General features: G+C 47.5%; 1 protein-coding gene across 1 annotated transcript in view; it reads left to right on the forward strand.

Moving 5' to 3' along the window:
• The first annotated feature begins 2,274 nt into the window (after positions 1–2,274).
• The window catches only part of VAV2 (vav 2 guanine nucleotide exchange factor), a 98,306-nt gene continuing 86,150 nt past the window's right edge, over positions 2,275–14,430 (forward strand). Inside the window, exons 1-2 of the mRNA XM_009998963.1 lie at positions 2,275–2,319; positions 3,422–3,538. Coding sequence (XP_009997265.1) covers positions 2,275–2,319; positions 3,422–3,538 — 162 coding nt within the window. The remainder of the gene's footprint in view (positions 2,320–3,421; positions 3,539–14,430) is intronic.

Raw genomic sequence — 14,430 nt, forward strand, 5'->3', positions numbered from 1 at the left:
GCTGTGGCTGCTTCCTGAGCCCTGGGGGTGGTGTGGGACGTGCTGGTGTTCATGGAAAATGTCATGGGCTCAATACCAGAAGTAAGCATCCTGGTGGCTGGTGGTGTATTTTCCTCCCCCCAGAAGAGATGGCTGGTTGGTACTGGGGTGTTTCTGGGTGCAGAGGAGGGTGATGGCAGGATGGGATGTGAGGTGCTTGTGCTCCCGCTGGCACCTGTGCCAAAGGAGATTGCAGGACCCTCCTTCAGCACTGGTCTTGCTCAGAGTTTATAAATGACACCATTGATTTTTGGGCCTGGCAGGTGGTGAATGAGCCCCACATTGATTTTTCTCTCTCTCTTTCTTTTGTGGAGTGTTTACACGTCCGCAGGCGTGATTGACTGGTAAATGAAATGGCCTTGGCCCAGCTCATATGCAATTGTAGCTAATTTGAACGTGTGGCCATTGAGGAATGCTACCAAGCCAACTCCTCATCTTCCATCAACAGCAAACCAGCCTCAAAATGCCCCTAAGCAAAAGCCCAAGAAGATGTTTTGCAGATTAGTGAGAGGGAAACAGCACAGGAGTAAATTGTGCCACTAACACCCACCCGTGGGTCGTGCACTGCTTGTGCACGAGGAGTGGGGCTAGAACCTACCTACAGTTGTCACCCCATGTGGTGGCTTTGCCTGTGGGCAACGTGGTGGCCTTGCTCAGCTGGCGGAGTGGTGGTGCTGCTGTGTGTTTTATGTGTTTTACATCAGTTTTAGCACCTCTTTAAAGAGATTCTCAGGTTCTTCCTTGATGCTTGTCATCTGCCTGCACTCAGCGATGGGCTGGCTTGTGTGGTGGCAGCAGCTGGTGGCTTTTTTGCAGATGTCACCTGAAGCTGCAGGACGGGCAGTGGCACTGCTGCCTGGGCTCATTCTGCAGGGGGTGGTGAGATGGTTTTCAGAGTAGAATTGGATGGGCAAAGACAGTTGGAGGCAGCTGATGTTGAGCAGCATGGTCGGTCCTGTCCTTTCTCGGGGGGGACAATTTAGATAAGGGTCCAAAGTCACGATGGAGCCAAGCCATGCTCCCTGTTGGAGATCCCTGTATCTCTCTGTAATCCTTCAGGAACCAGGTGAACTTTGAGCTTTTTCTGTAATTTGAACCACAAACACACTGTACAAAAGGTTCAGCTTTTCACACCTCTCGGGTATCTTTCACCTGGCTGAGTGTTGGAGCTGCCAAAGTTCATCTCTCCTGAGCTCTTCAGCCTCGATTCCTGCCCCAGCCTTGGGATGAGCCAGGAATTGGGGAGTGACTGCTACAGGAGGGCAGGGCCCTTCTGCAGAGGAATCTTGCCTCTTGCTGGGTGTAATTATGGCTATAACCTGTGTCATTATCTTTCAAAATGGGAGGTTTAAAGGGATTTAAAATGAACATGTGCTAGGAATTTGAAATCAATAAGACTGCAGAGCAACAGAACATACACCCCTGTTGCAAGTGCCCGGCTTGCCTGGGGTGAAAATTCTTGCAGAGACCCAGAAGATGAAGTTATGAAATAACCCATATCCGTGAGAGAGGTTGTAAAACAATTCCAAAAAAACCTCTCAGTCTAGACGGGTTATATTTACTGCCGTGTTTATGTGAGATAGAGGAATGCCCTAGAAAAACAGAATTGTTTGCAATTTTTGCCTCTGGCACTTGCTTGTCTAATGAGAAGACTCCGATGTGATGGGAATGTCCTGGGTTGGGGGAGCTCTGTTGTTGCTCCATGGAGAGGGGGCTGGCATGGGGAAAAGGGTAAAAGGTGTTTTCTTTCTTTGTGTAAGTAAATCAACCTGTTGTTAATGAGGTGGTCTTGCTAATCCACTGCCACAAACCTCACCTATGATCCCAAATGCAGTGAGAAGGACAGGCTGCATCCCGGCCGTGTCTGTGGGGATCTGAAAGGCTCCGCTTTGATTCTTGTTAATTAAAAGAAAAATAAGCTGGTTTCGTTTGCTTTGAACTCTGGGTGAAGTTTGTGAGCAGTGTTTTTGCATGGTGTGGGGTTGATGACAACTTGGGGAGCAGAGGTAGTGCCATGTGACAAAACCACCCTTGCTAAACCCACCCCAGGGCAGCTTGGATCCTGTTCCTATTTATCACGTGGGGATGATTCATCCCTTTAATGGGTTGATTCAGTTAGAATTCTAACATGTTTTTATATATTTGTGAGGAATTTGCTGGAAAAAAAAAAGTAAGTAAGAAGAGTTGTTTAAAAATACAGCAATGTTATTATTCCACAGTATTTTGTGGAATAACATGAGGATGCAGGAAGAGGTGGAATTAATTGGCTTGCTCAGCAGAGTAAGTTCATCCTGATGAAGGATGTAGGTGATGCAGCAGCAAAAATGGAAGCAGATTTTTATTCTTCTCATCCCAGCTCCTGTGCTGCCAGGCATGACCACTGGAGCGAGACTGTCTGGAGTTCCCAGACTTCAAAATCCCCAACACTTGTGAACAAATGACCAATTATTGCTATAGTCAAGGACTGGGTTTTCTTGAATGAGAAACATAATGTTGCTCTGCCAGTTGAGCTATCTGAGTAACCCAGGGTGGTCCCTAAAGGAGTGAGATTTCTGCCTCTTCATGTGGGCTGAGATTAAACATGAGCAAAGCGTGATGGAAATAGTCCCAGGATTGCCCTGGGTTTGGAAGTGGATCCCAAAGGGGATCCTAAAGGGGATCAGGATCCCCAGGGGATCCTGAGCTGGGTCAGGAGCAGCTCCTGTGGCTGAGCCTCTGGCCTGGCAGCTCCTTGCTGCAAACAGACTGACTGTGGCTGGCTGGTGGTTCATGGGTCTGCTTGTGTTTGTGCTGCCTGCAGCATCTGAGAGGTGTGAGGATAAGGAAGCAAATATTACTTGAATAAGCTGTTGGGTTTTGTGGTTTTTTTTTCAGACCCTAATGCAAAAATCCTTGATTTTCACTATCCCAGTCTTCTGGGATGTGTGCATCCCTGCACACATACACACAGCAACACGTGCCATGAACGCTGCAACGTGTCCTTTCTGTAGGGGAACAAATGGGATCATGCTGGAAATGGTTAAAAGTTCAACACTGGGCTTCTGTAGAACATCAGCTGTAATTTATATTTGACTTCGACCTTGAAAGGGAAACGTCCTGGCTTGAGTTTTCCAGCCCTTCTACAATGTTACCTTAAGTGAAACTTGTTTTTCAAAAGGGCGTTTGTTTCTGGTGTGCAGCTGAGAACACAGGAGCCCTCTCAGGGCACCAGGAGCCTGACATCTTCAGTAACAACAAATAAACTAATGCCTGGCTTTTCAGGGCAAGTTTCTAAGCCCTTGTTAACTTGTCCTGCATGTGAATTTAACTCAGTAAATCTCGGTTACAATTTTGTGCCTGAGTTGCTCACTTTTTCTCTCCCTTTCTTTTGTGTTCCCTCCAGTTTCTCTGCTTGAAGAACATCCGGACCTTCCTAAAAGTGTGTCACGACAAGTTTGGGTTAAGGAACAGTGATCTGTTTGATCCCTTTGACCTCTTTGACGTACGGGATTTTGGAAAGGTAAGAGTTACTCCTGTGCTCCTGGGAAGTGATGGTTCTGGCTCTGTTAGCAGTGGGCAGTTCTCAGGACTCGTGTTGCAGGTTTTGGATGGAAATGAAATGTTTTGTTGTTTTCTGAGCAGTTTCTGCACCCTCAACCCATGCACTGGACACCTCTTCCCCTGTGCTCCTGGTGGAGTGCCTGTCTCAGGGTTGATTCTGCTGTGTCCTTGGTGGAGGGTGATCAGGTCTTCAGACTTTCTGCTTTAGATCACAAAGCCTCTGGGATCAGTCTGTGAAGTACATAAAATGTCTTTTCTTTTTTATGTGGGGGGAGAGGAGTCACAGTATTGTAGTGCTCACAAAAGTAGTTGGAAGAGGCTGTAGCCCTGGACAGTGGGTGCTGTGCTGGGGTCAGGACTCTGGTTCCTCTTCCCAGCTCCAGCTGCCTTGCTAGGTGACTGGGGCAAAGCCACACCATCTCCCTTGCCCAAGACCACCCTGTATGCACAGTGCCTTTAAACTGGTGCTAAGCACCATCATAAACCAGCCTGGGATTGATTCCTGCAACCCCAGCAGCACACTTCCCTCTAACAGTGTTATAGATCACTACAAGCTTGGACTCAGGTTTGTACCAACCCTGTGGCAAGGACCCTTCATCCGCTGGTACTTCTGTTTTTTTCCTGATGTGTTGGAGACCGTGCACAGTCCTTCCCCACCTGCTGCCACCTCTGCACAGGGTTGCAAGCAGGAGAGCTGAAGGGGCTACAGAAAAGCTAGAAAAGGACTTTTTATGAGGGCATGGAGTGATAATACAAGAGGGAATGATTTCAAGCTGAAAGAGGAGATATTTAGATGATATATTAGGAAGAAATTATTTACTCTGAGGGTAGTGAGACACTGGAACAGGTTGCCCAGAGAAGCTGAGACTGCCCCATCCCTGGAAGTGTTCAAGGGCAGGTTGGATGAGGCTTGGAGCAACCTGGGCTGGTGGGAGGTGTCCCTGCCCATGCAGGGGGGTTGGAACTAGATGATCTTTAAGGTCCCTTCCAACCCCAACCAGTCTGTGAAACTGCTGCTTGTTTCGTTATGTGGCCAATGAGTTTCCAGAGGGGGTCAGGATGCTTCATTCCAGGGTGAAATGAGTCTCCTTAAGTGTTTCTGAAAAATGTATTTGGAGGTTTTTTTTTCTCTGAGTTGGTGTCATGTGTCACCTAGAGAGGCAAGAGCATGTTTCTGTGTTTTGCTGAACAAGACCCAGCTGCGAGGGAGGAAAATCCTACATGACTGACAAGCGGCTGTTGTTCTGCTGCTCTGGCTTTTGACGTGAACAGCATCAGGGCTGGGCTGTTACTGTGATGGATACTGGGCTCAGGGAAGCTATTACACTGGACAATTGCTATATTCTTTATTGGAAAAGGTGTTAAAAGATTTATTAAAGCTCTCTTTTGTTTTAGCTATTTCAAGCTACCAGGTATAAGCTGCTGGAAGGCATCTTCTCTTCTGATTATCCAAAGAGTAGATTTTCCCTGCTGATGGGGATATATTATTTGATATTTATTGCCTAATTTATTTCTGGACCATTATCTGGAATGTGCAATTGCAGGGTCTTGTTTTATGAGTTTTTTGATTTATGAAATACAAGAAGGCTTTCGTTGTTCTGGGAATGTGAATGCACAGAGGGAACCTTTTGGGCGGGGGAAGGAGCCGCTGCTAATTAAAACGCTGCTTTATTATCACTTTGTCTCTTGCTTTGTGCTGTTTCAAGTTGTCTAAGATGCCTGTTAATAGAGCCTGGTGTTAAACACTGCTGGAACATGTCAGCTGCACACAGTTTGGTTTCCTTTTTGGTCTGGTTAGGGAACAGCTTTTCCCTCCTCCTCCTGTTTGCTTTTTGGGGGGACATTGAGGTTTGTGACTTGGGAAGGGGAGATGATGTGCCATTCCTTCTACCCCATCAACGTTTAGGTTTTCAGGAGACTTTGGAAAGACACTTGTCATAAGCTTGCAAGAAATACAAATGTACTTTACTGAATTTTTTTTTGTTATACTGGCTTTTCATGTGCATCATCACTTTCAAACAACCTTTCAAGTGGTGGGAGGCACAAATTCTCTATACAAAAACCTCACTGATCTTTTTCTGATGTAGTTTTTTTATCAGCTTGGTGGGGCTATCAGCTGCTCAGGTCTGCACCACCCTAAATCCCAGGGGAAGCCTGTCAAAACATCCCCATTGTCCTTGCCATCTTTCATTCCCACATTATCCTCAGATCTGTGTTCAACAGTGGCAAAGCAAACAAACAGGGAAAAATCTACTGCTGACCAGAGAGCCTTTTGCACTGTGAGTCACAGTGAGAGCAAAAGGAGTCTCTAATCCCTGTTCCCACTGGCCAAACACACACTTCACACACAAAAAATTCTTCCTGGAGCTATTAATCCCTAAGATCAGTAGTGTTTTTTTGGTTACGAGACTCTTGTCGTGTAGGAAACATTTCTGATCAGAGCACAGGAACAGTCGACCATTTAATTACATAGAAACCTTGGTGGAGTGGTGGTGGGTGTTTCCTTTCTGGAGGCTACTTAAGTAGTTATTTCTCTCCTCCAAGCCAGAAAGCCAGTGAGACAGCAATTACTAATAGCTTTTGGGTTTGCTGTGGTGTAATTACTGAGTAGAAAGGCTAGGTCTTGTGCTTCTGTGGTGCCAACCTGTGCATAAAAGCTTGTCCTTTGGAATCTGAAGGGTCCTGCAGGGTTTCTCAGTGTAGCAGTAGTGCTTTAGGAGAGGAAGAAAAATCAGTTCCCTCAGGCTTGCCTTGACCAGCTCTTACTCTGAGAGAGGTTTTCTGTAGCTTCTTCTGGCTGCTTGGCTTCAGCAAGGAGAGGAGCTGCTGTAGGATCCATGGAGCCTCCTCCAGAAGAGCAACTATGGTCAGGGGCTCCTGGAGTCCAGGGATGTGGGGTTTTATCCCTGGATTTGCTAGTTCTTGAGTTTTAAGCTGAAGAAGTCACTGCTTCCTTGCTGTCACCAGGACAACAGCTGGTGAAATGGGATCGTGAGCCACGTGTCCTCCTCCGGCCCAAATCCCTGCGGAGCTGACAAGCTCCATCTCTGCCTTCATGGGATGTTGGGTAATTGGCAAGGGCAGCTTTTGCCAAATAGATGTGTCATGTTTCTTGTAATCTTGATTTCAGTGTTTCCCAGTTACCCAAGGGAGTCAAAAGGCCAGTTTAAATTGCTCACAGCCAGTTTTTTTTCCTGATGTCCAGCTGTTAAGCAGTCCTGCTGTGACAAGGGCCATGCTGTGTTTCATAACTGAGGTTTCCAAAAGTGATCTGAGATGCTGGCTGCCTGTATTTCTAGCTATGCCCCTTTAAGACACCTCAAAAGAATGTATTGTTAGATTGTTTTCTGCAAGTTGGCACTTAAGTTTTTAAATTTAATTTCTTCTTTTTTTTTTAATCTTTTCCCTTGAAAGTGGCCCAAAAACTCCCAGTAACCACAAGTGGCATCTGCAGGAGTGTTTCTTCATGGCTGCATCTCCACTGCAGGATGCAGAAGCAGTGCAGTGTGCAGTGCTAGGAGGCAGAAAACCCCTCTTCATATTGCCCTGTCCCTAATTAGGGTTAGATCTTGGCAGGAGTGAGCACTGGGGTCCCCTGCAGGGTGCAGCACAGCCTGGCTCCTAAAAATGAAATAGAATGAAAAGCTAGTGCTGATGTGTGGTTTGCTGCTGCACGGTGCTTCATGCACATTTAATAGCAGTGATGGTATAAAATGTAACTCTTCTTGAACTTGCTAATTTATTTGGAGCAACTGTAATGAGATAAAATGCACATAAATATGGATTAAACTCTTTATCACTCTATTAGCCAGCATGGTGGTAGTAAGGTTCATTAAAGGGAGTTACTCATTTTCAATAACTTGCAGTAATGTACTATTTTTTTGGGAAATATAGCTCAAATATTCATAAACCTGTGGAGCGTGCCATTTATTAGCCTCCCACTCCTCTCTGCTCTCCTGACATGTATTTAATGGCCCTGAATTTATTTTGAAGTACCTGTACAGTTTGAAAAAAACCCTTTTTTTTTTTTTTTTTTTTGCAAGACAAGGGCCTTTCCTGCCCTGACCTGCAGACACCAACTGATGCTGTTCCAAAAATGAAAAAGGGAAGTGGCTCACGGGTCAGCTGAAAAATGAGGAGATACTGAGACTGAAGTGGTGGTTTTCACTTGGTTGGTTCTGGTCCAGAGGTTGGTGAGAGCTGCAGCAGCCTCACAGCTCGAGGGGGGCTCAGAAAAGGGGGGTTTGGATCAACCCTCCCTCTCAATTAATTGAGTCCCCCAAGGTTTGCTGGCACGGGAGCCTCGTGGGAGGCTGAGGAGGGACTTGTCCTGCATGTCTGAAGTGCTGGGGAGGAGATGTGTGTGGTGGGGAGGAGATGGGGATGGTGGGGAGGGTGGCCCTGAGCACAACACGCTCCAGCAGCCACAGCCAGAGCTGCCTTGGTTGGTGAGAGAAGACACGGAGCTGCTGCACAGGTGCTGTCAGAGTTCAAGTGATGGGTCCTCTTGGTGAAGCACCTGCATCTTGGGGTTAATTTTTGGTGTCAAGGTGTCCCCTTCCTCATGCCAAGGAGCCAGTGTGGAGCTCGCTTGGAAATCCCTAGGGGGATCTGGGCTGTCCTCAGTGGGTGCTCTTGCAGGTGTGTCCCCAACTCTGTCACCAGCACCCTCTGGGTAGACAATCTGCAGAATAAGACGTCCCACCTCGCAGGCCATCGGGGTGAAGAGCTTGGCAGAGCTGCACAGGGGCTCGACTGCCATCCTGTCCCTGTCCTCTCTGACACACACACATCACCCTCTTGCCAGAGAGTCAGAAACCTTGAGTTTTTTCTTGGTTTCAGATAAGGGGTGGGGAGCCTTGTCACAATTATTTAGGGGATTAATAACAGAGCTGGGGGTTTGTTTTTCTGTTTCTCTGCTGAGAATTCCCCTCCCTCCATCATCTCTTAACTTCACATACAGGACAACATCCCTGCCAGCAAGACTGTAGAGGGTGCCTTTCTAACACACTTTGGGCATTGAAAGGGGGACATTTATAGGAAATAATACAGATAGTTGAAAATTGCAAGGCTTTCAGATAACTGACTGCATTGTGGTGCTGTGACAAGGGGAGCCCAACGCCTGCCCTCCTGCAGCTGAGGTTGCCTTGCCCATTCTTAACTTTTTGGGTGGTTTGTTGGGGTTTTTTTCTGACCTCTTTAGCCAAGGACAAATTAAAAGCGGTGTGTTTTTCTGTGTGCACAGCTGAGTGCATGAAGCCAGAGTGGCTGGGAGCAGAGAGAAGCACTTGGCAGTGCTATAGATGTCCATCCCTTCCAGGGCTCAGCAGTGCCTCCTCTGCATTTCCAGCTCCTTGGAGGATGGGACAGCTGGAAAGACCTTCCCTTGTTGTGTTCCTCTGTGCCAGTTGCTTGGGTGGCTGCAGCAGGGTGGTTGGATGTGTGTCAGGAAAGGGATCCTATCACAGAGGGAAACGTTTCCAGTCGCTGCAGTGGGTGTGCAGTGGGTGGGGTGGGAAGTGAGAATTCCCTAAAAGAAGGAAGGATTTTTTTTCTTTTATAATTCCCCAGAGAGCAGTGGAGTAACTGGCCTGCAAAGAGAATTGTGTGTGATGGAATGGAGGAAACCAGGAACCCTTTTTAACCCCTTCCCTGCCCAGTGCTTGCTGTGACATTGTCCCCGCTGAAGAAGGGCCCACAGGTGCATCTTGAGCCCATGTTGTCCTTTGTGCTACCCTCCACGAGCCTGGGCAGAGCAGCCCAGCTTCTGCAGGGCAATAATATGCTTAATGGGCCCCCACTGCACTTCTCAGAAGTGACTGAAGCACTTTGCCAATGAGCTAAAAATTCACGTGCAACTTCTATGGTGCTCCCAGGGATTTGCCTGGAGCCTTTGGGTGCTGCAGGTCATTGCCCCTAAGAGAGAAGCCTCAGCTCTGGAAAGTGTGTGAGAGCATGGGAAGGCAGCCCTGCCTTGCAGCTCCTGGCAGGCCTGTGCAGGAACCTCACCACCAGCCAGTTAATGATTAACTCCCTGGTTGCTCACAGGAGCTGTGGGTTGGTGTTTGGTCCCTTTGTGCTGTCTGGGGCATTGCTCAGCTGGCATGAAGTCAGCTGGTGTTTGGCCACCAGTGCTTTAACTGGCCTTGCTGGAATTGTACTGGAGATTTGGAGATAGGGCCGAATGCTACAAATGGTAAAAGCAGACTGAAACTCATGGGTTTATTTTTATTATTTTTTTCCCCCTCTGCTTTGCCAGCTTGAGGGTTCAGTGGGCTTGGGGGCTGCTCATCTCACACTCCCTATGTACCAAGCTCTGTATTGCCCAGGACCCTTCTGTGGTGCAGGTTGGTCTCAGGTGATGCTGTCAGACCTGGGGTGATGCAGGGACCCTTCTCCCATCCTCGTACTACTGGGCACCATGAGGACATCAGCTGTGGTTCATGGGGTGCTGCTTCAGCAGGTGCAGTGTGTCCAGCAAATGTTTTCAGTCAGAATGCTAGAAGTGTGTACAGGAAACCCTGATGCTGAACTTCCCTAAAGCACAGGGCAAATGAATTACACATTTCTGTGGCTAATCAAGCATGTACCAGACAGTGCTTTCTGCTGTGTAGTGCCCTGCCATCTGCAAGACTGTCACCTGGGTGGTGGTTGCTGTGAGAGATGTGGTAGGTGCTGGCACACCTCTAGTAATGTACAGGGCTCTGAATCTTGGAAATTTCCCACTGCTCTGCTATGAATATTGCCCTGGAATAATCTGGTGGGCTGTGAATCTTCTTAGCTGCCTGTTGAAAGGGCCTTGCTGGTGGATTTGGTGGCCTTAGGGCTGGTGAGATGCTGTATGACTAAAAGCAGATGCCCACGTTTGCCCAAGGTCTCTGGTTATAGGGACTTGGTTCTCCATCTGCTCTGCAGCATCAGTCCTGCTCCTGCAGTTCCCCAGCCCAGAGTCATGTTTTGGCTCAGTGTTGGCTGGGATGGAGCCTTTTGCCAAGCTGCTGTAGCCAGGAGCCTTTCCTGGGGAGAAGCTCAGCTCTTTCCTGAGGACTTTGCATCCCAGAGCAAGTGAGGACCAGCACGATGAAACACCGTGGTGGGAATTACCACCACTTGCAAAGCTGCTCTGATGTTTGGGAGCAGGGAGGAGAGGTGCTGCAAGGTCCTTGGCACGGGTACATGGGATTGTGAGGCTCACACATGGGCTCCAGAACCCAGTATGCCAGCAGAGCAGGTGGGAATACCATATATATCCTGGCAACCAGCTCCTGGGCTGGAGCAGGGGCTGGGCACCAGCACTGGTGGCCCTTTGGTACCCACCAGCAGAAGCTTGTAGCTGTGTTGTGGCAAATTCTCTGCTTTTTCCCCCTTCCTCTCTCCCCTACTTACAAATCTGGTCTGTTTATAGATGTTCAGCTTCTCAGTGGAGCTGAAAGAGCCAGAAATGTTCATTCTGGGAAAATTTGCTGCTTTTTTTTTTTTTTCCTTCCCCTTCTTGGCTGCTTTCCCCAGTATTTTTCCAAGGGGTCACATTAAGGGGTATTATGTTTCAGATCAAACAAGCATGGGCAGGATCTTTCGTAACTCCCATGGTCTGGATGGGAAAATTCTCTTGTTGGGCCTTAAATAGTGATGGAAGTGTTTTGACATGCAAAGAATCCAAGGTATTGATCAGGACATGGCTAAATGCATCTCCTTACTGTGCACAGCATTGATTTCCCTTTACCTTCATGATTTGTCTCAGCTCTCCTTGCAGTAATTTGAGACAAGATTGGGGAGAAAAAGATTATTTTTAAGATTTTTTTTTTTTTTTTTCCCCTTGAAAAACCTGTGAGTGGCAAAACAATTTCCAAAAAGGGGAGGGGGAAGAAGCCAGGCTCTTCTGGGTTACCCAACAGGTTTTGGCTGTTGTTTGAAAAATGCCTGGTTTCATTTGAAGCCCTCGATGTTTTTTCCTTTATTATGTCATTGGGCACTTGAGAATGAATGATACAGGGAAGCATCACAGTGGCTGACAGATGTCAACAGGGAAATTCAGTCTTTGTATGTCTTGGTGCTCAATTAGTGCAGCTGCCATCGCTTGAGCTCGGCTGTTCAGTGTGTGTGTGCTTTGGGAAAGGAAGGAAACACATCCCAGGTAGTAACTTAAGGAAGTCTAGGAATAAAGGGATTTTTTTTGTTTCTAATGAGTTCTTTTATTTCTTCTTTAAAATCTTCTGCAGATTTCTCAGCCTCTTGGAACAGTAGCATCTGAGGAGACTGTCCCAAGGCCAAATGCTTTGGTTACAAATAATTATTAACATTTCTTGAAACAGATTAATGTGTGGGTGTAACCGTGTTTAGCAGAATGGGCAAAAAGTAACAATGTCAGCCTGAAAATACTGGCACAGCCAAACTCCAGGGCTCAGGGTCATTCTGCACAGCACCTCCTCTGTGGAACAGTCAAGAAAAATGGGGGCAGGGAAGAAGCTTCTATAAGAAGTTGTGATTCCTCTTGGGGCAGGGGTGAGTTGGCACGTGGAAATATTGCACCTGGACACAAACATCCCAATGCTGAGAGAAGCCTGGGTGTCCCAGGCACCCCCCTTCCCCAGCATATCCCAAGAGAGGGAGCAGGACTGGGGTGCTGGGAGGGTGATGGGCTTCGGTTGGTGAACCTGGGACCCCACTGTGCTCCTGCTCAGTCAGTGCTTTGCCTTTGGACAGTTATTGGACAAGAAATGTTAATGTTTCACTGCAAATAAACAGTGCACAGAAAAAAAAAAGGTGTTGAAACCTCCATGTCCCAGCAGAGTGTGGTTTCAGGTGTTCCCTCCCCCACCTCTTGCCCAGTTTCAGCCTCTTCTGAGTCTCTGGGGTTGCTGAGGCTGTGAGGTCCTGTCCACCAGCAGGGACAGCTTTAGAAACCAGGGCTGCCCTCATCTGGGGATGGTGGGGAGGCTTCTCCTCTCCCTCCCACACGTCTTCATGGGGGAAAGTTAAAGGAGGAAAAAAATAACTACGCATCTGACACTATTTTGTTCCACTGTTTTTGTTGTCAGAATGGGCTGCTTGTCTGTTCTTGGAGGGCTTCCAGACAGGGTGTTCTTTTTTTTCCTTTTCCTTAAGAAATTAAATATTTCTTCAGAAACTCCCTGTATGCTGGGAATTCCTCCCACCTGCCCACAGAGGGTGTTGGTGTTGATCTGCAGGGCTGGTAGGGAGTGATTTGCTTTGAAAAAGCTTCTCCTAACCATCACAGGTGAGACTGGCATGACCAAGATACCTAAAAACCATCTGTAAGGGTTGTGTGACTATAGAATCATAGAATCACAGACTGGTTTGGATGGGATGTGACCTTAAAGATCACCTAGATCTAACCCCCCTGCATGGGCAGGGACACCTCCCACCAGACCAAGGTGGCTCCAAGCCTCATCCAACCTGGCCTTGCACACTTCCAGGGATGAGGCATCCACAACTTCCTTAATTATCTTAATTATCTATTTCCCTTTGCAAAAGTGTTGAGTTTCTCTTGAGGGGAAAAATACCTTAAGTATTTTTCAGCTCCTGTGGACCTTTCCTTGCCTGTCTCCAAACCTGGTAGAGAAGGGGAGGTGGGACAAGTGGGGACAGCCTTTCTCACCCTCTCTGCTTTGCTGCTCCACTTAATGAGCCTCAGATGGTGATGCTGCTCCTAGTTCATTTACGCTCTCAGTCTTAATGGTGTGCATGTAAGTGAGACATTCTCCTCTTTGACATCATTCTCTTCCTACTAATTACATATTAAAGCATAATCATGGCAGCAAGAAAGCAGCCTTAATGTGCCCTGGGCAAAGCTAATGGTGTGGACACACTGCACTTAGTTGCATTTGTCAAGGTTTCCTATTCCAGGCATTTTGTGAATAATTTTAGGAGACGTTGAGCCAGTGTGGACTTGGTAGATGTTTGCAGTTGTTGCTGCTAATGAGTGAGGCTTGTGTGGGAGAGGCTGATTTAGCTGTGCTGGAGGTTTCTCCCTGGCTGACAGATGGTGGGGATTTCACAGCCTTTTACTTAAGTTTTTAAAAAGGTGGTTAATATTCTAGGGGAAGGAGTGATGTGCACATGGGTTGGAGGGAACATGTAAATCAGAGCCAGCAGTTTGTGTGTTACTCTGGGATAGGGGGTAGTGGCATTTCCCACCCTAATCCTAGGGCAAGGCTTCATCTTTTTGCCTAATGTTGATGCCAGCTACAAATGTAGCACCTTCTCCATGACTCCTGACACGTGGGAGAGCTTATTTCCAGTTCTCCAGCTCTTCCATTTGCTACCTCTGAGGTCACCCTGACTTGGAGCAGCTCTGGAGCATCTATCTGACTTGAAGCACATGAAGGGTCTCAAAGCTGTTCTGCTGTCAGCCACGTATCTGAACCTGTGGGGGTGCAGCAGCTCTCGGATGGGAAAGAGCAGCTTGGTCTTCCAAGCCAGTGGACTGTAAAGATTATGGAAAAAGAAAAAATGATTCTATTTCTTTCATGTGGAAATGGGGCTTTAGTCCCTGTACACAGAGATTTATCAAAAGGACCTCTGTGCTCCACAAGCAGGGCTGAGATCACAGTTCGTTGCAGATGTGAATTGAACTGGCTGGGTCCCACTTCCAGCAGATATGAGTAACCATTGTACAGTGTCAGTCTGACTTGAAGCCCACACATCAGTTCTGCTCCCAGGCTGTCTTGGCTGAAGCTGGGTTTGCACAGCAAATTAATTTTCCTTTAAAAAAAAAAATAGAAAGAAAGAAAGACAAGACCTTTCTGGCTCCTGGAAATGACAGGGTGCAGCTGCCTGCCAGAGCTCTGCTTGTGGGCACACCAACGTGGGACACAGGAGAGCAGCAGC

The sequence above is a fragment of the Chaetura pelagica genome, unplaced genomic scaffold, assembly GCF_000747805.2.
Source record: "Chaetura pelagica isolate M959 unplaced genomic scaffold, ChaPel_1.0 scaffold405, whole genome shotgun sequence".
Lineage (NCBI taxonomy): Eukaryota > Metazoa > Chordata > Aves > Apodiformes > Apodidae > Chaetura > Chaetura pelagica.